Source organism: Triplophysa dalaica, chromosome 10 (genome assembly GCF_015846415.1).
Source record: "Triplophysa dalaica isolate WHDGS20190420 chromosome 10, ASM1584641v1, whole genome shotgun sequence".
Classification (NCBI taxonomy): domain Eukaryota; kingdom Metazoa; phylum Chordata; class Actinopteri; order Cypriniformes; family Nemacheilidae; genus Triplophysa; species Triplophysa dalaica.
Genome location: NC_079551.1, coordinates 4,894,096 through 4,916,397, shown reverse-complemented (window position 1 = coordinate 4,916,397; position 22,302 = coordinate 4,894,096). Strand labels below are relative to the sequence as shown.

The 22,302-nt window shown below is 36.2% G+C and overlaps 2 protein-coding genes across 4 annotated transcripts; both read right to left on the bottom strand.

Moving 5' to 3' along the window:
* Positions 1-272: 272 nt before the first annotated feature.
* Positions 273-8,613, bottom strand: LOC130429830 (SLAM family member 9-like). Its single transcript, XM_056758651.1, has 6 exons — positions 8,418-8,613; positions 3,779-4,108; positions 3,048-3,350; positions 2,322-2,435; positions 1,920-1,966; positions 273-1,802 (listed from the first exon to the last, which is right to left on the bottom strand). The coding sequence occupies exons 1-6, from the start codon at positions 8,479-8,481 to the stop codon at positions 1,725-1,727; spliced, it is 936 nt and encodes a 311-aa protein (XP_056614629.1). The 5' UTR covers positions 8,482-8,613; the 3' UTR covers positions 273-1,724.
* Positions 8,614-15,337: 6,724 nt separating this feature from the next.
* LOC130429828 (V-set and immunoglobulin domain-containing protein 1-like) lies at positions 15,338-21,953 on the bottom strand. 3 transcript variants are annotated; one of them, XM_056758645.1, is made up of 6 exons: positions 21,695-21,953; positions 19,412-19,741; positions 18,679-18,987; positions 17,409-17,519; positions 16,876-16,973; positions 15,338-16,399 (listed from the first exon to the last, which is right to left on the bottom strand). In XM_056758645.1, the coding sequence occupies exons 1-6, from the start codon at positions 21,756-21,758 to the stop codon at positions 16,355-16,357; spliced, it is 957 nt and encodes a 318-aa protein (XP_056614623.1). In that variant the 5' UTR covers positions 21,759-21,953; the 3' UTR covers positions 15,338-16,354. The 3 variants fall into 3 exon arrangements, 2 of the variants coding, with proteins under 2 accessions (XP_056614623.1, XP_056614624.1); XR_008907697.1 differs by having other exon boundaries at positions 16,368-16,399; positions 17,387-17,519; XM_056758646.1 differs by lacking the exon at positions 17,409-17,519.
* Between the last annotated feature and the right edge of the window lie 349 nt (positions 21,954-22,302).

Genomic DNA, 22,302 nt, shown 5'->3' with positions numbered 1-22,302 from the left:
AGTATTTACACATCTTTTAAATTGAAGGTCATAACTTAGGCCTACTCTTCTTTTATTGTGACTCATTTCTTCTGTGCAACACAAAATATACATTTGTAATGACACTATATATATAAACTCTTTCTGTGATTTGTAAAAGATACTTTAACAATTTAGTCTTCATCACCACTTTGAAACCATTCACATATATGGACAGATGATGGCATTGATCATTTCTCGCACATTTTATTGAAAAGAAAACACTGCGGACTCCTTTGAACAGTTACAGTTTCCTTCATCAAGGGGAAACATTTGCAATTACATTCTAGACATGCAGTAAACATGTTGCAATAAAATAATGAAAAGATATGGAGAACAGAAAAGATTTCCAAAGAATAAAAGAAGGGACATGGATAACAATGAGTCATGTTATCAGCAGATGCAGAAGAGTGTTACGGGTCCCGTCTGTAGACCTCGTAGGCAGATTAAAACCTGAAATTTCAGGAGAAATATATACAAGAAACGGTTTGCTTTCCTCAGATGCGGTTGGCAGCGTCTGTTTATTAATTAAGTTCAGTCGTAAAATCAGTTCTCTTCCAGTTCATCTGTTTCATTCTTAACATTTGCATATTCTTAAAATAACAAGAATAGTCATTCTTAGTCTACTTGTTTATATGAAAAACAAAGTTTGTATTTAAACCCGTCCCTTCTTCAACAAAGCACACTGTCCATAACTCTCTTCCTTGTGCAGCAACACATTAAAAAGTATCTTTAGTCCACCAATTTGTTTTCTGTTTGAGCATAAATGTAAAAAAATAAACTATTTACCTATTTATCAATTTTTAGATCAATATGACCTGAAATACAATCCCAAGTCATGTGACAAAAATAACCATTGTATCAAATATACACTTTTCTTATTAACGTGAATTCAAGTTTAAGCCCTTTTATACTGAAATACATTTGAGATTCACAATCAACACATTACAAATTTCGATATTTCTCCATGGTTTACATTTAGATTTAGTCATTTAGCAGACGCTTTTATCCAAAGAGTTAGGGAGCAACAAGCAATATGTCATACAGTTAAGTTATTTGATACCAAACACATTAAAAAACATTAACTTACTCGATATTACATCAATGTTTGCAAAAATTGCTAATTAATAAAACATAAATATTTACAAATACACATTACAATGTGGATGCATGTGTGTATACCACAAGAGCATGAGTGTGGCTTTACTGTACAAGCATGTTCTCCTCAGGATCAAAATATTATAAATGATAAAACAGAGGAGGGGCACGGTGGCTTAGCACGTTCGCCTCACACCTCCAGGGTTGGGGGTTCGATTCGCGCTTCCGACTTGTGTGTGTGGAGTTTGCATGTTCTCCCCGTGCCTCGGGGGTTTCCTCCGGGTACTCTGGTTTCCTCCCCTGGTCCAAAGACATGCATGGTAGGTTGATTGGCATCTCTGGAAAAATTGTCCGTAGGGTGTGAGTGCGTGAGTGAATGAGTGAGTGTGTGTGCCCTGCGATGGGTTGGCACTCCATCCAGGGTGTATCCTGCCTTGATGCCCGATGACTCCTGAGATAGGCGCAGGCTCCCTGTGACCCGAGGTAGTTCGGATAAGCGGTAGAAAATGGAATGGAATAAAACAGAGGACCTAAAGAAAATACATTCAAGAACAAACACTTCTGCACAATCCAGTGTTTTCTTGAATTGAGATACTGGAGCTTGTTGGTCACAGCTGACTGAACCATGTCGACACGCTGGAGTATATAATCACGCTGTAGTATATAGCTTCTGATTCACACAATCTCTGTAAAACACACACACACACACAGACAGAAGTTGAAATGATGTTGTGGATGAGCTAAATTTGGCAACAATGTCACAAAACTTGTATCTTTTTTTGTGGATTTTGTTTGTAATGCACCTCCACTTCTGATGTTTCCACTGTATGTTCATGTGGTTCAAATTTGCCTAAAGTCAACAGTAAAAGAAAAGAATACTGTCTTAATCATTCCCACACCAAACACCAAAATGATCAGCAAAAAATCTAGATTTTCTGTTACACAGCAGACAAAATTAAAATTTCAGCAAGCTACAGTATATTGTTATTAAATCAATGTGCATTTTATTAAAACGCAAACATAGAAAAATAATCTAAACTTGGTTTGGGTACGAACAATACGTTGACGTGGACAAATGACAATGATAAACACTACAAACACACTACAGTTAAGGGTAACAAGGAACAGCTAAACAATGAGGTCAGGGAAACATTAAAAGACTACAAATGCCATGGACAGACTATTAATGACAAATTATGACTTGCCTTCTAACTGAACTCTTGTGCGTTTCTTGCAGAGAATGATGATAACAGCTAGTACAAGTACAGCCAGAACTGCAGATATAATTACTGCCAAAATGATATGTGTGCGGGAAGAATCTAAAATATAAACATGCAAAAAAGTACAATAATTTAAATGCATAAATATTTACCCTCATTGTCACTTTTTTACTGAACAGAAGATCTATACTAGTAGTGTAAATTAATAAATTAATGAATACAAGTAATGTAGAACAAGTTATAGATGGTTTCATTGGACAAGCGTGCCAGGACTGCAGTAAACTTCCAGTCTCTGTTTGTTTATCTGTCTGGCTAGTGTCTAATAATATAACTACTGTATAACTACTGTATTTATAGTTTAGTTAATTTATTTTCATTTGGTTGAATGATAATTTACAATTTGTTGAATTGGTCCTGTAGTTTTGTTGTATTTATAGAAACCGTATGGTTGACATCTAGTGGTTGAGATTGGTATCGCAGTCCAATTAAAAAATATTGGAGAGACAAATTGGTCAAGTAACGGTTCTTCTCTTGTTTGCTAATGTGTGTCGAAAGTTAAGGGCAGTCGACAAACACACGCACGCACGCGCAGTAACGTTTTTTCATGTTCTCACTTTGAAACCATCTATAAATATCATAATCATTAGAAATATGTATTCCATATTTTAATAATTATATAATATGATATAGAAATCAAGTCATTGACATCACCTGGACATGACCCACAGAGTTGAGTGATATTGAGATGTTGAGTTTGGTTTGTGATGGTATTGTTGATGACACATCTGTATGTGTTTGTATCCTGATATTCCACCTCCAGAGGTAGAGAGAGTCTGATGTTGAGATCAGACACACTGATGCTGGACAATAAACTGTTTCCTTTGTACCAGGAGAGACTCACATGTGACACATTCATCACTGAACACAACAACACACATTTTGACACTGAAGATCTTTCTGATGATGAAGAACATTGTGAAGAGTCTCTGATGATGACAGGAACAGGCAGATGAGCTGAACATTAGGGAATAAATGTGAGTTATCCCAACAGAAAATCCCAAACCCTAAATACACAGAAAATGACTTAATCATATCTACAAAGTAATCTGTCCAAACATTGATTAAAACAATAACTTGATCAAAATAAACTATATAAATAGATCATTGCGGTAAATTAGAGTGTTGCAGTCTGTTTAATATTCTCAATGTGTGATGCACTGTCAGTTCTCATAAAAATAAATGAAAATGGAATTGTTTAACAATTCGTTAAGGTCATTATTCTCTTTAAATCTTATTTAGTAAGACTTTTCATAAAAACTATGCATCTATAAATATGCTCAATTTGCAGCAGATTAAATATAAGGGGAGGGTTCAAAACTGTATTAGTCGGGTTGATTTCTAAATCACTTTAACTTTAAAAGAGATAGTGATATTAAACTCACAATAGACGCTAACATTGAATCTCTTGTATGAAGTTCCTGTGTCACTGATGATCTGTAGTTTATAAAGTCCAGAGTCTGTGATTGTGATGTTTGTGATGTTGAGAGATCCAGACTGACTGTCCAACTTCAGTCTGTCTCCAAATATCTCATTACTCTTATACATATTAACCCTTTGTGTATGGATCTCTGCTATACGAGTCTCTTGAGGTCCAAACATCCACAGTATGTGATCATCTGTCTGTATGTGAGTAAGATTAGTGTGTAGAGTGACAGAATCTCCCTCCATCACTGACACTGACTTCACTTCATCTGCATCAACACCAAACACACCTGAAACACATTTATAAACAGTTTTCAATTCCAGTGTGTATAAAACTTAGAGAAATGCTCTCATGCATAATCTTTAACTTTGACATGAGTTCAAAACCTCATTGTTAAAAGTAGGACCTGCCTACGATTAGGAGATTTTATAAAGAAGCCAAAAGGTAAGTCTAATTGACTGATTGTTAATTTGAACTGTTGAAGTGGAACTTGAGCTAAAGGACTACAATATTGTCAACCCAAAATGGCACCTTCAGCCTCTGAATTGGCCAATATTAAACCTGAAACTGTGCATTCAAAGCAACATGACACCATACGGCACATTCATGATTTACATGATATTAAAACTATTATTTAAACATCTAAATATTCTATATTTTGTTTCAATGTTTGCCTTGCATTATTAAAAAAAATATTCTTTCACAAATCTTTGTATATTTTATAGTGGTGGGCATAGATTAATTTTTTTAATCTAGATTAATCTAGATTAATTCCAAAATTAATCTAGATTAATCTAGATTAAAATGGCTCATTTGAATTCTGACGAAGGCATTCAGAATATGTGTGCTACCCAAATAATGACTAAAAGTAAGTCTTTGAGAACGGGTTTCTCAAGCCGGGTGGCGCATTAGACCAGGGGCTCATCTCCTGTTTCCAAAATGCATCACAAACTGCTTGAGAAAGCTGTTCTACTATGATAATTGGTGATGAAAATTAAATTATGTTCAATAAGATGAACTTGTGTTTACTTCCGCATTAGCTAAGGGATGATTTCCGTTTAGGTGGTACTTGAGACTGGAAGAGCTCCTACAGCACATTTACATTTAGTCATTTAGCAGAAGCTTTTATCCAAAGCGACTTACAAAGAGTGAGGGAGCAACAAGCGATATGTCATACAGGAGCCATAATACATTAGATCTCAATACAAAGTTACTGGTTTCAACTAAAGCTAGACCACTACCTGTTGAGAGAAAGTGTTTTTTTAAACCAATTCCGCATTGCACATGGTGCAAACAACCTTAGTCTTGTCGATGTTTCTATTGGGAAGCTTCTTAAAAATTAATATTCCCTGAAGCAAACCCGGCGGCTTCATAGCTGCATCCATGTTAGCACGTCACGTTTGATGCGGTAATTTCACAGTAACGTTATGTTGTGTTCAGACCAAACGCGAAAGGTGTGTCAAGCGCGAGTGATTTATATGTTAATACAAAGAGCCAATAGACCTATTTGCTGCGCGAATGAAGCCCTGGTCATGAGATGATGAGGCGGCTTCTGCTTCCGCGAATGACGCGAATCACGCGAGTTGAAAAATCTCGTTCTCGCCCGGTACAGTGCAGTTAAGCTGGTATACATCCGCGCTAAAATATCAAGGTGAAAGTCATCATAGCTTGCGTAGTATAGTCCCAGCTGCCAACCCAACTTTGAGAATAGATTAACGGCGACATTTTTTTTAACGCGCGATAATAGTCTCACTGCGTTAACGGCGTTAACGGCCCACCACTAATATTTTATTAATGACTTTAGGATGACCATATCTCCTTTAATATACCAGACATCTCCCCTATTTCAGTCGGCCGGAAATCAGCATTTATGAAAATGTCTGGGGTTTGGATTACATTTCCTAATGATGTGCAGCGTGCTTAATCTAATACTTCATTATGTGTTCACATATTGCCATTGTCAATATCTCTGTAACCCCTGCCTTCTCACACCCATCTCAATTTCAAAAATCTTGCAGCAACTGTTAAAAACCCATCCAACAACAGGCATCAAACAGTTGCTGCTCATTTAACATTGCCATAAATGTAATTTCCAACTTTATGGAGGCTGTATTTTCATTACGTTGCTTTATATTTAATGGCCATTTAAATATGTACACGATTAAAGGTACACTCATGGCATCTCATATTTTACTTCATTTACTTAACATTTAAAAGAATGTTAATGAGTACATTTGTATTTATTTATATATGTCTATGTGATGCTGTTAGTTTATCATTATCATTCTCTGTTCCCATTTTGACGGTGGCCTCTCCAGCTCTCTTAAATAGGCCGAAATAAAAAGATGAGACATTTTCTTAACACTTAATCTTCCCTGATAGCACAAATACATCTTGGAGACGTCTACTTGATGTGTGCAAGATGCATTTTTTTATTGTTTCCTCATCTGTAATACGTCTCTGAGATGTTCGCTGTCAGATGCCATTTAGACATCTAGAAGATGTTTATAAGATGTTTATGCTATAGAATGGAAGAAACTGCACTTTTTTACACCTTTATCAGATCTTTAGCAGACATCTGCATTAGTTTATGTGAGCGGGAAAGCCTTAGTTGCATCCTAATAGGATGGGCTTATTATGGAATTACGTTCATTAAAGGAGCAGCTATTTAATTATTAAAGTTGTGTTTACAACGGTTGACACTGAGAAAATTGTTGTGCACTTGTTAATCTATTTTTTGAGTTATAGTCTAAAAAAGTGATACTTCACCCCAAAATAAAAAAATCTGTCATCATTTACTCACCTTTGAGTTGTTCCAATTCTATATACATTTATTTGTTCTGATGAACACAGAGAAAGATATTTGGAAGAATGCGTATAACCAAACAAATCTTTCCCCCATTGACTCCTAGCTTAGAAGTGATAAAATACTTCATTGTGTTCTGTTGAACACAAAATAAGACTTTTTGAAGAATGTAGGAGAGCAAACAAACAGTTCTGGGGCACTTTTAACAAACATTGTATTTATTCCTTCTATAGAGTCAACAGGAGGCAAATCTGGCCGGGTATAAGCATTCTTCCAAATATATTTCTCAGTGTTCTTCAGAACAAAGAAATTTGAAAAACTTTTTCGATTTGCGTGTCATTGTGTAGCATATTAAACAAAGAAGACCATACAACGTATGCCTTATAGGTACAGTCACATTCATTACTCAAGTAGAAGTATTGATTGTTTAAAAAGACTTCTGTAGAGGTTGAAGTATCAACTCAAGCTTTTTACTCAAGCAAAAGTGTAAAAGTATTGGTTTCCAAACTACTTAAAGTATAAAAGTAAAAGTAATGTAAGGAAAAAAATACCATTAAGGACAAATGCTTAGGACGCGCCACAGGGGCCTATTGTGCACAACAGGCCATAATGACTATAATGTTATATTAAAATGTTAATGTTGAAAAATTTGGGTTTCACTAGGCTACCTGTTTCAGCCGAATATATGCCCATTGAAAATGAACGCATTTTTGTACAATGCAAATACATTAAACTACAGTGTACTACTGAGCATTAACATGTGTTTCATCAGGCATGTGATCAGCCCAGGACAAAAAAGAAGGATGATGCACCCTCGCCCAACCCCAATCCCCCCAAAATAGTCTTTAACCTGTAACTAATTAAATGTTAAATGATTAAAAACAGGAAACTTTTTGCTGAAAATAGATCTTTTTCACTCAGCAACACAAAACCAAACTATTATAATTACCAAATTCTGACTGGCAATTTTGGAAATATCAGTCCAAATGTGTATTTGTTTAAGTCACCTAAAAAATATTGAATAAAACAGGTTGATGCTTTGTACAAATATCTTATGCTAATGTCAAATAACATGGCATTAAAAAATGGCAACCCTAGAATAGTTTATGTTAGGAATACTTTAAATATGATTGTAATCGGCAATAATTCATCAAACAATAATTGAACACGAACAGTAAAGAATAAGGTGGCCTCAAGAGACTACCATACACAGCCACTAGATGGCGCATTACGTCATTCGTACAGCGTTTGTCCGCATTAATCCTCATGTAATAAAAGGTATCTGCAAACGCTTCATATTACGGTATTTATACATTTAAATGTATGCATTCAGGAGAGACTTCGACTAGATCAGACATTTGTGTAGTTTTAAGCCGTTAAATCGAGGAATGGCCTATAGTCTCTGTATATAGATAATATTAAGCATATCTAATAGACGTATCAACTTCTTGACTCAGGGTTTTCTACATAAGTTACAAACCCCCTGTTACACTTAATTAAAAATGACATCCCGCACTATTTGTGTACCAAAACAGCTGTTTGGCGTTAATTTTTCACGACTCTCTGGATACAGAAAGACAGCTCGCAAAAGTAATCGACTGATAATAAAAACATTTCAGTTTAATGGCAAAATACTTTTTTTAATTAGACGGTGAGTTTTTGAAAGCCATTAGTTACTTGACACCTCTGGTACCGTAGCATTCCATTAATTATGCGACATCCTCGTTAAAACATGTCCAGGTGATTTAAAGGACCAAAGAAGTGCCTCAAAAACAATATAGCATACACTTACCATTTAAGACCAATAACAAGAGGCCAAATGAAGTTGCTCTGTAAAGTGTCATATTCCTCAACATTCTCACCAAAAAATTAATTAACTTCACGTGATGGTGAATCCAAGAAAGATCTCACAGTATATTAAACTTATCAAAGACACGAACACAAATCATATCCGCATCAGAGTCCATTCACGTTGTCCCGATAGAAAAACACACATTTAACAAAAGATATTAAATCAAGTGCGTGCGACAGCGCGTTCAACTGTGCACATCACGCAAGCCCCGCCCAAGAGAGATAAAGAGGATAAACACCATCAACCCCCATTTGTGCCTTCTTGAGCTCACTTTTGATATTACTAAACATTTCAGGGTTTTTATTTCATCTAATAAATAATTAAGATGATGTAAGATCCTTTAGGGGAGGTGGATGAGGAGGTTGGATGGGTGGATAAAGTGGACTCTAGAGTCCAAAATTCAGGGGGATATCTAGCATAAAAACACCCGAACATAAACACTCATATTTTCTGTAGTTCTATAAAGTTTATTAATCTTTATCAATATTGCCAACATAATTCTTCTCGTGAGTAAATTTAACTAGCCAAGTCTTAACAGATACAACGTTATCAGTAATGTATCAGTATGCTAAAATTCATAAAAAAATGCTGTAGAAGTGTTGTTCATTGTTAATGCATTAATGTTAACCTTACTAAAAGTGTTACTTAAAAGAGCTTTTTTGTCATTATTGTTTGTCTGTCTGCAACCCCTTACAAGTCTCCATGCATATCTTTTCTTTATAAAGATATATGTGTGTTTGTTGTCTTTATGTTGAAGTCTAGGAAGGTCAGGCCGCCACAAAAACCAAACTTACAGAACTACGGTCCTGACCTACATTTAGCAACAGAGATGACATTACACATAATGATGTAAAATTGTAACATGCAACATTATTCATCTATTTTTTTCAAATGCAATAGCTAATTGCGCTATCATACAGTATATGAAGCCTGATTTATGTCATATTACTGAGTTTTGTTGTGCCGTCTTTTACCACTTTGCAGATACTCTGACGGTTTAACCATGTTAGAACTGTCAGTGAGGTCAAACCGTGTGGTTTTCTTCTGTTCTCCGAATTCAAAGCCCCTTCCTCTTAATTACAGTGTGATGCAAGCAGAGAAGAAAGACGTCGGATATGCAAAGTGTTCAGGACTATCTGAATTAACCATAACTCCATTAAACAAGAGCTCAAAGGAGCTACAGAGTCTTAAACACACCTGATGTCAACAATGACATCCTCAGAGGCAAACTGCTGATATAGTCTGGTTTAGATGTGAAATCCGCTAGAACGTTTTTTTTAACTTTGGGGGATTCTGGGATGCCTCCGTTTCTGTGGATCAGAGAGATTTTTTTTTTTGCTGCAGTCTCGTAGATTAACGCTGTCATGTTCATGTGCAATGAGATGTTTTTCCATAGCAGAAGGGCAATGATTCTCAATCCAATCCTGTTCTGTCCTTTATTTGCTCCATCATTTGTTTGCTCATACTTACTGCACAGAAGTGAACAGGTTTCTGACGACTCTTGTCATCACGGTTATGAAGTAAGGTCCCAGATGGCCACTATCATCTCTCTCATGGGTTTCTCTTTCACTTTAATGTGCACCATGGGCATAAAACAGCAACTGCAGACAATAAAATCAAATAGGATGATGTACGGTAGAGCATTGCCCTTATGCAAAAGTCATGGGTTTATTTATAAAGTTGGTGTTCCGTTGTCATCTACATCATGAGCAAAAGGCCCCTAACAATGTCTTCACACTCATTTCCTATTTGCGCGGTTTCTGTTTCTATTTCTAAACTTCCTCAGTTGGGCTTTAATGCACAACATCCATTAGACTCAAAGCATGTCTGTTTGAATAATAGCACTATTGAATACCTTAACTTGTGTTGAGTGCGTTTACGGCATTTCTGTGAATATCTGATTATTAATATGTACAAACATTTGTATGGTTGTTTGTGTTTGGTTTGAAGGTTAGGCTTATTTGTACATTTTATGATTTGCGAGTTCCTTATTTTAAAGTTGCAAGGTAACCTAAACACATATCTTCCGCAAGCGTTTTTAGAAGCTGATCACAGACTACATCTGCTCTGTGCTGCCTGCCTCATTAGACCCTCTACAGTTTGCATATCGCAGCTAACGCTCTACCAATGATGCCATCGCCTTCACCCTGCACACTGCTCTCTCCCACCTTGACCACAAGAGCACATATGTAAGAATGCTGTTTGTAGACAACAGCTCAGCATTCAATACCTTAGTGCCGACCAAACTTGATTTGAAGCTCCCGGCTCCTGGTTTAAACACATCCCTGTGTGACTGTATTCTGTACTTCCTGTCAGGCAGACGTCAAGTTGTCAGAATAGGAAACTATTTCCTCCCCACTGATTCTCAACACCGGTGCTCCCCAGGGATTTGTCCTAAGCCCACTCCTCTTCTTCCTATATAAACACGACTGCATTGCCACACACATCTAACTTCATTGTGAAATTCGTCAATGACACGACAGTGATAGGACTGATCACTTACAACGATGAGTCGGCCTACAGAGAGGAGGTATACAGTCTGACACACTGGTGTAAGGAGAACCATCTCTTGCTCAACACAAACAAAACCAAGGAACGGGTGGTGGATTTTTGGAGACAGGCAGGGACGGATATGACTTCAAAGCACCCGGTGCCAGTTAACTCCAAGGGCCCCTCTCCCACAATTTTTCCGTTCCTCCCCTTAGCTGCGCATTCACAGTTTAAGAAAGTTAAGATGATGGACTATTACGCATAATGCATTGCACCTTATGCAATAACCATCCATTACCAAACTTACAAACCTATATCTTGTCGAACCATTATACATACACATTCATTTGAACACGTGCATATTTAATGTGTATATCTTGTGTATATTGTATATATACTGTCCAAATGTGTATAATGTATATTGCTTTTTTGTAAAGTCTGTCTATTTATACTTTGCACTGTTCGACTGCCCTACATACTGTCACTTAAGTCTGTAAAGTCATACAGTTGTTTGTCATTGTTTGTATGGAGTACGCACCCAAGACTTTCACTCACCACACGTGGTGATGTGACAATAAAAGTGAGTTGAGTTGAGCTTCCTGTTTTCATACTTCCAAGTTACAACACCTTATTAAGTGTCCGTTTCATGGATACATTGTTCCACTTCACAACATGAGAGGGCGGAGCTTGTGTGTTCCCGCCCACATTCAAAGTTGACTTAAAGTATGAAACTTAGTGGCATGTAGCGGTGAAGTTGCGAATTGCAACCAACGGCTCATTCCACCCCCTCTATTGAAGCACTTTGGTGGCTGACACAGGACTAAGATGTTGTTGTTTTTGCTTCTTTGCTGAAGAAGATAACATATTTACGAAATGCGTTCTGTAGAGCAGTTTGTTTGGGCTACTGTAGAAAGAACATGGCGAACTCTATGTACGTAAGGGGACCCGCTGTGTATGTACAGTCGTGGCCAAAATTTTTGAGAATTACATAAATATTGGAAATTGGAAAAGTTGCTGCTTAAGTTTTTATAATTGCAATTTGCATATACTCCAGAATGTTATGAAGAGTGATCAGATGAATTGCATAGTCCTTCTTTGCCATGAAAATTAACTTAATCCCCAAAAAACCTTTCCACTGCATTTCATTGCTGTCATTAAAGGACCTGCTGAGATCATTTCAGTAATCATCTTGTTAACTCAGGTGAGAATGTTGACAAGCACAAGGCTGGAGATCATTATGTCAGGCTGGTTGGGTTAGAATGGCAGATTTGACATGTTAAAAGGAGGGTGATGCTTGAAATCATTGTTCTTACATTGTTAACCATGGTGACCTGAAAAGAAACGCGTGCAGCCATCATTGCATTGCATAAAAATTGCTTCACAGGCAAGGATATTGTGGCTACTAAGATTGCACCTAAATCAACAATTTATAGGTTCATCAAAAACTTCAAGGAAAGAGGTTCAATTCTTGTAAAGAAGGCTTCAGGGCGTCCAAGAAAGTCCAGCAAGCGCCAGGATCGTCTCCTAAAGAGGATTCAGCTGCGGGATTGGAGTGCCACCAGTGCAGAGCTTGCTCAGGAATGGCAGTAGGCAGGTGTGAGCGCATCTGCACGCACAGTGAGGCGAAGACTTTTGGAAGATGGCCTGGTGTCAAGAAGGGCAGCAAAGAAGCCACTTCTCTCCAAAAAAAACATCAGGGACAGATTGATCTTCTGCAGAAAGTATAGTGAATGGACTGCTGAGGACTGGGGCAAAGTCATATTCTCCGATGAAGCCCCTTTCCGATTGTTTGGGGCATCTGGAAAAAGGCTTGTCCGGAGAAGAAAAGGTGAGCGCTACCATCAGTCCTGTGTCATGCCAACAGTAAAGCATCCTAACACCATTCATGTGTGGGGTTGCTTCTCATCCAAGGGAGTGGGCTCACTCACAATTCTGCCCCAAAACATAGCCATGAATAAAGAAGGGTACCAAAACACCCTCCAACAGCAACTTCTTCCAACAATCCAACAACAGTTTGGTGAAGAACAATGCATTTTCCAGCACGATGGAGCACCGTGCCATAAGGCAAAGTGATAACTAACTGGCTCGGGGACAAGAATGTTGAAATTTTGGGTCCATGGCCTGGAAACTCCCCAGATCTTAATCCCATTGAGAACTTGTGGTCAATCCTCAAGAGGCGGGTGGACAAACAAAAACCCACTAATTCTGACAAACTCCAAGAAGTTATTATGAAAGAATGGGTTGCTATCAGTCAGGATTTGGCCCAGAAGTTGATTGAGAACATGCCCAGTCGAATTGCAGAGGTCCTGAAAAAGAAGGGCCAACACTGCAAATACTGACTCTTTGCATAAATGTCATGTAATTGTCGATAAAAGCCTTTGAAACGTATGAAGTGCTTGTAATTATATTTCAGTACATCACATAAACAACTGAAACAAAGATCTAAAAGCAGTTTAGCAGCAAACTTTTTGAAAACAAATATTTATGTAATTCTCAAAACTTTTGGCCACGACTGTAGAAAGTAAAAGCTCCCTCTAAGATAATAAAATCATAATGCTTCATGATGTAAGGTCTTTATAGACCTCTGTTATGTATATTATATTGCATTTCCGTCAACAGATCTTAAAAGAACACACATTTCTATTTATACTGTGCGTACACAGACTTGGCATCATTTTTACACCTCAATTAGGCCAATGTGATAAGGATGAACATATTAATACTCAAAGCGTATATCTATAGAATTCTGTTCATATTATACATATACACTCACCTAAAGGATTATTAGGAACACCTGTTCAATTACTCATTAGTGCAATTATGGTGGTATAATGGTGTGGGGGATGTTTTCTTGGCACAATTTAGGCCCCTTAGTGCCAATTGGGCATCGTTTAAATGCCACAGCCTACCTGAGCTGTTTCTGACCATGTCCATCCCTGTATGACAACCATGTACCCATCCTCTGATGGCTACTTCCAGCAGGATAATGCACCATGTCACAAAGCTCGAATCATTTCAAATTGGTTTCTTGAACATGACAATGAGTTCACTGTACTAAAATGCCCCCCACAGTCACCAGATCTCAACCCAATAGAGCATCTTTGGGATGTGGTGGAACGGGAGCTTCGTGCATCCCACAAATCTCCATCAACTGCAAGATGTTATCCTATCAATATGGGCCAACATTTCTAAAGAATACTTTCAGCACCTTGTTGAATCAATGCCACATAGAATTAAGGCAGTTCTGAAGGCGAAAGGGGGTCAAACACAGTATTAGTATGGTGTTCCTAATAATCCTTTAGGTGAGTGTATATATATATATGCACCTCAATAACAGTGGTAAATAGTCATATAATTAAAAAATCATCACATTTTAGGATCGATCAAGCGATGCCACCTGAGTTTGATCCAATATAAGATGTGTGTTATTCTGGCTCCAGCTTGCATTTAAAACTATGATCAGTAGCAGCATCAAAGCAGGAAGAGCTATCAGCCATCTGGATTGTATACATGGGTAGACTTCTGTAATAAACAAAAACAACATTTAATTTGAAGCTAATGCAGTTTAAAGTGTATGATGGTGAGTATAAAATGGCGTAATTAATTTAACAGAATGAGAAGTACACTTTTATAAACTGCACTTCAACCTCCAGTGTCACGTGATGGGCTACGAGGTCTGTCTCTCTCTGTCTCTCTCTCTTTTTTTTTACTGAGGTATCTCTCATTTATCAACTTTCTCAGCATCACTTTCTTGTCGACTAATCGTCATTTTTGAAACTTTCGATTGCCAGATTGTCTCTTAAAGACGTGTAGCTATACACTCAAACTTCTTATAAAACGGCGCATCTCTGGTCGATCATAGCTGGATGAGCATGCCAAGTGTCGCGAGAGTAATTCGATAGCCTAGATTTTAAACCGCTCTCGCGATACTTGTCATGCTCCAGCGGCGCACGAAATCAGCCAAGCCTGTTTTTATGTGTAATGGACACAAATTAACACCAGGCGACGCCACTTTTTTGTAGAAATGCAGCTATGATGCCAGTGCGATTGTACAATAAAAGATGGATAAAAATATTGGCGATATCAGTTTGTAACAATAGTGGGATCCCACCATAGAAGTTAAAGCATTGTAAAACAGAGGAAGCTGACAATTCTGACGTTTAAATGTGTTGATGTCAACATGACGAAAACTAGCAGGCCTATGAGATTAATGTAAATAATTTGTTTGACACATTCATCTTTGTTGAAAATATGTCTTGGTTTACATAAGAATGCTGATGGGTTATTTATCTGTTGTTTCTGCCTTTCAGCAGCAGGCTGTGCTATTTCTCCAGTATTTACACATCTTTTTGAAATTAAAAGGTCACAACTGAGGCCTGCTCTTCTTTATATTGACTTACTTCTTCCGTGCATCACAAAATGTACATTTATAATAACACTCCACCATCTGTCAAGTGTATTGGCTAACTTCTTTGAAACGTCTAAATATTTATAAAGAAATAATCTCTTTCAGAGAACCTTAAGTCATTTAGTCATCATCACCACATTGATGCCATTCACTTATATGGACAGATGATGGCATTGATCATTTCTTGCACAGTTTATAGAATAGAAAACACTGCAAACTCCTTTGAACATTTAAAGTTTCCTTCATCAAGGAGAAAAAAAACTTCACATTTACAATTACATTCTTCACATGCAGCAAACACGTAGCAATAAAACAATGAAATGATATGGAGAACAGAAAAGATTTACATTGAATAAAAGAAGGGACATGGATAAAATTGAGTCATATTGAATATCAGCAGATGCAGAAGAGCTTTGAGTGTAATTCGATGATGCTCTGCAGAAGAACAGTTGGGATGGGGTGTGCTCTTTTGGCTTTACTGTACAAGCCTTTTATACTCAGGATCGAAATATTATAAATTATGAAACAGTGGATTGCAAGATCATGTTTGGCTCACAGGTCAAGTGCACATTTTGTAGAATTCAATATGAAATGCAAAATAAATAGGCCTATAAGTGCCACAGCTAAAATACAAAATACAATTGCAATAACATAAAACTCCTTCTGAAATATCCAATCAAAGACCATAACACTACAGTGGACTTGTCATGCTGGTTTTTGTGCTTTAACATTTGCGTGCATATGCAAATAACAAAAAATATTTAAATGACTTCAGTTGAAAAATTCCCTTGAGCTTCTTTGCTACAAAGACTGCTTCAGACTCAAACGATCCAAACAAACTTAAAAAAAATGAAGCACTTCATTAAACCTAGAGAAAATACATTCAGTAACAAAACCTTCTGCAGCAATCCAGTTTTTTCAAAGTAGACAAATGTGATTGAAATGAGATACTGGAGCATGTAAGTCTCTGCTAAATGATTCATGACATCGCTAGGGAGTAAATGGTGTCTGATTCAACGATTCTCTGTAAAAACAAAAAAAAAAAACACAAAGGAGAAGTTGAAATGATGGTGTCGATGAGCTACATTGGCAACAACTGCACTAATAGTTCAGACTTCAGAAAGCAGACTATCAGATATCTCAGATGTCATTCTTTTACTGCAAAGCATAGTTCTCAGAATCAACGGAATTGAAAGATAAAGAAACTAGAAGATAGTAAAGTATCAATTTCTCATTAAACGCAGGGGTTGGAGTTTTAGGGAGGTTCCAATAACAAAGACTCTTTACTTAGAACAACAGGCACTGTTTTTCCCAGACATAAAACAAACAGCTTTCAAAAATGCTATGTCCTGTGTTTCTACTTGTGAATGTTTTTACTATACACAAACCGGGCATGTGATAAAACCATAAACAACATCTAGTGATGATTTAAAGCAGTGGCTTCTTGCTTTGCATGATATCATAAATATACATATATCTGGTGCTTTGTATAACTTCTACCTTTTTTTGTGGAGTTTGTTTATAAAACCTTGTATCAGCGTAATTCATCTCCTCTTCTGATGTTTCCACTGCATGTTCAGGTACTTCTAATGTATTACCTAGAGCCAAGAGTCAAACAAATAAACGCTAATCACTACCACATCAAATACCAAAATTATCAACAAAAATCTACATATTCCGTTCATATATATATATGAAGGAATTCAGCATGCTATGTTGTCATTAAATCCACGGAGAGGAGAGTTGTGACAAATCCATGTGCACTTTACTTAAAGGCAAACATACAAACAGAAAATAAACTTGGCTTCTCTAAAAAATGAGTAAATGTGGACCAATGAAAATAAAAAACACTAAGGTACATAAACAAACTGAAATTAAGGGTAACAAGGAACACCAAAACAGTTAGGTCTGGGAAACATTAAAGACTACAAATACCAAGGACATGGACTACAAAAGACAAATTGCTACACACTGTATAACATATGATAAAAACAGAACACAGAACGCTTACATATAAGCTGTGTGCGACTTGCCTTCTAACTGGTCTGTTTTGCGTTTCTTGCAGAGAATGTAGATAACAACTATTGCAACAAGCAATACTGCAGATATAATTCCTACAAGAATTATATGTGTGCGGGAAGAATCTAAAATATAAACATGTAAAATAGGTATTTAAATACATAAATATTTGCTCTCATTGTCACCTTTTTACTGTACAGAAGTTCTAGACTAACAGTTTAGATTACTAAATAAATTAATGTAGTAGGCCTAAGTCATGTAGTATATATTAAAGATGGTTTCATCGGACAAGCGTGCCTGGACTGCAGTTAACTTCCGGTCTCTGTTTGTTTATCAGTATGGCTAAAGTGTCTAATAATATAACTACTGTATTTCTGTTCATATTAATTCATATTTTTATTTTATCGTATAATAATTGTATTAAATAAACAATTTGTAGAATTTAGTTGTATGTTATTTAACAATTTTTGAATGGGTCCTGTAGTTTTGTTGTAATTAAAGAAACCGTATGGTACATTGGCATCTAGCGGTTGAGCTTGGTATCGCAGTCAAAATTAAAAATATTGGAGAGACAAGTTTAGCCAAGTAAAGCTTCTTCTAGGTTTCTTTTGCTTGTTGTCAGAAATAATCTACATGCACTTTATTGTTTGCGAAAGTGTGTCGGAAGTTAAGGGCAGTCCACGAATGCGCACGTGCACAGTAACGTTTGTTTATGTTCTCACTTTGAAACCAATCTATTAATATCGTAATCATTACAAAATATCAGTGTTGGGTGTAAATAGTTACTAAGTAATTAGTTACTGTATTTTAATTACTTTTCCCTTGAAAAAGTAAAGTAAGGGATTACTCATATGTTTTCTGTAATTTAATTACAGTTACTTTTGATGTATTTAAACCAAATACTTTGTGAAATATATGCGTGTGCAATAGTGTAATTGACATCAAAATTGAAAGTCTTACTTTAAAATCTGTGCTCACATTTGTAATACTTTGGTCAGTTAATAATATTATTTATTTGAATGAATTAAATAAGCCGTTTCATGTCTATCCTTGAATCACTTAACTAATCAAGGTTGATGTAGGATATAGAAAGTAATTAGTAATGAGTAACTAAGTACTTTTTGGACAGAGTAATTTGGACATTAATCTACTTACACTATTGAATATGTAATGAGTAACTAGTAATTAATTACTTTTTCAGAGTAACTTACCCAACACTGCAAAATATACACCATATTTTTATTATTATATAATATGATATAGAAAACAAGTCATTGACATCACCTGGACATGACCCACAGAGTTGAGTGATATTGAGATGTTGAGTTTGGTTTGTGATGGTGTTGTTGATGACACATCTGTATGTGTTTGTATCCTGATATTCCACCTCCAGAGGTAGAGAGAGTCTGATGTTGAGATCAGACACATTGATGCTGGACAATAAACCGTTTCCTTTGTACCAGGAGAGACTCACATGTGACACATTCATCACTGAACACAACAACACACATTTTGACACTGAAGATCTTTCTGATGATGAAGAACAGTTTGAAGTGTTGCTTATTCGAGTGATGATAGGAACAGGCAGATGAGCTGAACATGAGGGAAGAAATGTGAGTTATCCCAACAGAAAATCCCAAACCCTAAATACACAGAAAATTAATTAATCATATCTACAAAGTAATCTGTCCAATCATTGATTAAAACAATAACTTGATCAAAATAAACTTTATAAATAGGTCAGTGAAGTAAATGAGAGTGTTGCAGTCTGTTTAATATTCTCAATGTGTTATGCACTGTCAGTTCTCATAAAAATAAATGAAAATAGAATTGTTTAACATAGCCCAGTCGTAAAGGTCACTATTCTCTTTAAATCTTATTTAATAAGACTTTTTTCATAAAAACAATGGACTCAATTTGCAGCAGATTAAATATAATGGGAGGGTTCAAAACTGTTTTAGTCAGGTTGATTTCTAAATCACTTTAACTTTGAAAGAGATAGTGATATTAAACTCACAATAGACGGTAGTATTGAATCTCTTGTATGATGTTCCTGTGTTACTGATGATCTGTAGTTTATAAAGTCCAGAGTCTGTGATTGTGATGTTTGTGATGGTGAGAGATCCAGTCTGACTGTCCAACTTCAGTCTGTCTCCAAATGTCTCATTACTGTTATACATATTAACCCTTTGTGTATGGATCTCCGCTATACGAGTCTCTTGAGGTCCAAACTGCCACAGTATCTGATCATGTCTCTGGATGTGAGTAAGATTAGTGTGTAGAGTGACATTATCTCCCTCCGTCACTGACACTGACTTCACTTCATCTGCATCAACACCAAACACACCTGAAACACATTTATAAACAGTTTTCAATTCCAGTGTGTATAAAACTTAGAGAAATGCTCTCATGCATAATATTTAACTTTGACTTGAGTACAAAACCTCATTGTTAAAAGTAGGACCTGCCTACGATTAGGAGATTTTATAAAGAAGCCAAAAGGAAAGTCTAACTGATAGATTGTTAATTTGAACTGTTGAAGTGGCACTTGAGCTAAAGGATTACAATATTGTCAACCCAAAATGGCACCTTCAGCCTCTGAATTGGCCAACATTAAGCCTGAAACGGTACATTCAAAGCAACATGACCATACAGCACATTCATGATTTACATAACATTAAAACTATTATTTTAAACATTTTAATATTCTATATTTTGCGATTTTAAGACTTCTTTTACAAATCTTTTTATATTTTATTAGTTACTTTAGGATCACCATATCTTCTCCAATAAACCAGACATCTCCCCTATTTCATTCGGCGGAAATTCAACATTTGTGAAAATGTTAGGGATTTGGATTACCTTTTCAAAATAATGTGTAGCGTGCTTAAACTAATATCATTATGTGTGCACATATTGCCATGGACAATATCTCTGTAACTCTCACACCCATATTCATTTTAAAAAGTTTGCAGCAACTGTTAACCTATCAGACAACTGCCATAAAAAAGTTGCTGCTCATTTTACGTTGCCATAAATGTAGTTTTCATCTTTATGTAGGCCCTATTTGCATTACGTTACTTTATATTGCATGGCCATTTAAAAATGTACATTATGTCACTTCATTTACTTAACATTTAAAAGAATGTTAATGAGTAAATTTGTATTTATTTATATATGTTTATATGATGCTGTTAGTGTATCTTTATCATTCTCTGTTCCCATTTTGACGGTGGCCCCTCCAGCTCTCTTAAATAGGCCTAAATAAAAAGATGAGACATTTCCTTAACACTTAAGCTTCCCTGATAGCACACATACATATTGGAGACGTCTACTTGATGTATTTTTTGATTGTTTGCTCATCTGCAAAAGATTTTTGCTGTCAGATGGCATTTAGGCATCTATAAGATGTCTATTATAGTTTATGCTTTAGAATGGACTTACAACAGCACTTTTTAACACGTCTACCAGATCTTTAGCAGACATCTGCATTAGTGTTTATGTGAGCGGGAAAGCCTTAGTTGCATCCTAAAAGAATCACTTATTATGGAATTACGTTCATTAAGGGAGCAGCTATTTAATTGTTAAAGTTAATTATTGTGTTTACAACGGTTGACATTGAGAAAATTATTGTGCACTTACTTGTTAATCTAATTTTGAGTTATAGTCTAAAAAAGTAATACTTCACCCCAAAATAAAAAAAATCTGTCATCATTTACTCACCTTTGAGTTGTTCCAATTCTATATACATTTATTTGTTCTGATGAACACAGAGAAAGATATTTGGAAGAATGCGTATAACCAAACAAATCTTTCCCCCCAATTGACTCCACCTTAGTAGTAATAAAATACTTATTTTTGTTCTGTTGAACACAAAAGAAGACTTTTTGAAGAATGTAGGAGAGCAAACAAACAGTTCTGGGGCACTTTTAACTAACATTGTACTTTTTCCTACTATATAGTCAACAGGGGGCAAAATCTGTCTGGTTATAAGCATTCTTCCAAATATATTTCTCAGTGTTCTTCAGAACAAAGAGATCTAGATTTGGAACAACTCCAAGGTGAGTAAATGATGAGGAATATCCCTTTAAGGACGTTCGCAAAGTCAAAAGTGGAATACGTTTTTTGAGTTAGTTCTACTCTTAATATTTGCGAGTCATTGTATAGCCTATTAAATTAAGATGATCATATAACGTAGGCTATGCCTTATATGTAGCTTCCCATTTATTATATGTCCAGGTGATTTAAAGGAACAAACAAAAGATGATGTCACCGAATAAAATATAGCCTATACACTTACCGTTTAAGACCAACAAGAAGATGCCAAAAGAAGTTACTCTGTAAGGAGTCATATTCCTCAACATTCTCACCAAAACGTCACATAATGGTGAATCCAAGAAATATCTCACAGTATATAAAACGCAACAAAGACACGAAAACAAATCATATCCGCATCAGAGTCCATTCGTGTTGTTCCGATAGAAAAACACATTTAACAATAAAGTAAAAGATATTAAATCAAGTGCGTGCGACACGAACTGCAGCTCGTTTGCGTTCACATCAACTGTGCGCTTCACGCAATATAGCCCCGCCCAAAGGTAAGGGGCTATAAACACTTTTAAACCCCATTTGTGGCTTCTAGAGCTCACTTTTATTATTAAACATTTCTGGGTTTTTATTTTTTCTAACAAATAATAAAGATGATGTAAGATCATTTAGGGCTGGAGGATGGGGAGGCTGGATGGGTGGAGGAGGACACAGACTCTAGACGAGGGAGTGAGATCCAGGTGGTTCTCTTGTTTAAAAACACCCGAACATAAACACTCATATTTTCTGCAGTTTATGAATCTTTATCAATATTGCCAACAGAATTCTTCTCGTGAGTTAATTTAACTAGTCAAGTATTAA

Coding starts and splice junctions, on each gene's coding strand:
- LOC130429828 (XM_056758645.1), bottom strand. CDS start 21,758: ATGTTGAGGAATATGACTCCTTACAGAGTAACTTCTTTTGGCATCTTC. Junction 19,742..21,694: donor CTTCTTGTTGGTCTTAAACG/GTAAGTGTATAG, acceptor AATGTGTTTCAG/GTGTGTTTGGTGTTGATGCA. Junction 18,988..19,411: donor ATTCAATACTACCGTCTATT/GTGAGTTTAATA, acceptor CCTCATGTTCAG/CTCATCTGCCTGTTCCTATC.
- LOC130429830 (XM_056758651.1), bottom strand. CDS start 8,481: ATGTTGAGGAATATGACACTTTACAGAGCAACTTCATTTGGCCTCTTG. Junction 3,351..3,778: donor ATTCAATGTTAGCGTCTATT/GTGAGTTTAATA, acceptor CCTAATGTTCAG/CTCATCTGCCTGTTCCTGTC. Junction 2,436..3,047: donor ACTCTGTGGGTCATGTCCAG/GTGATGTCAATG, acceptor TTTATATTTTAG/ATTCTTCCCGCACACATATC.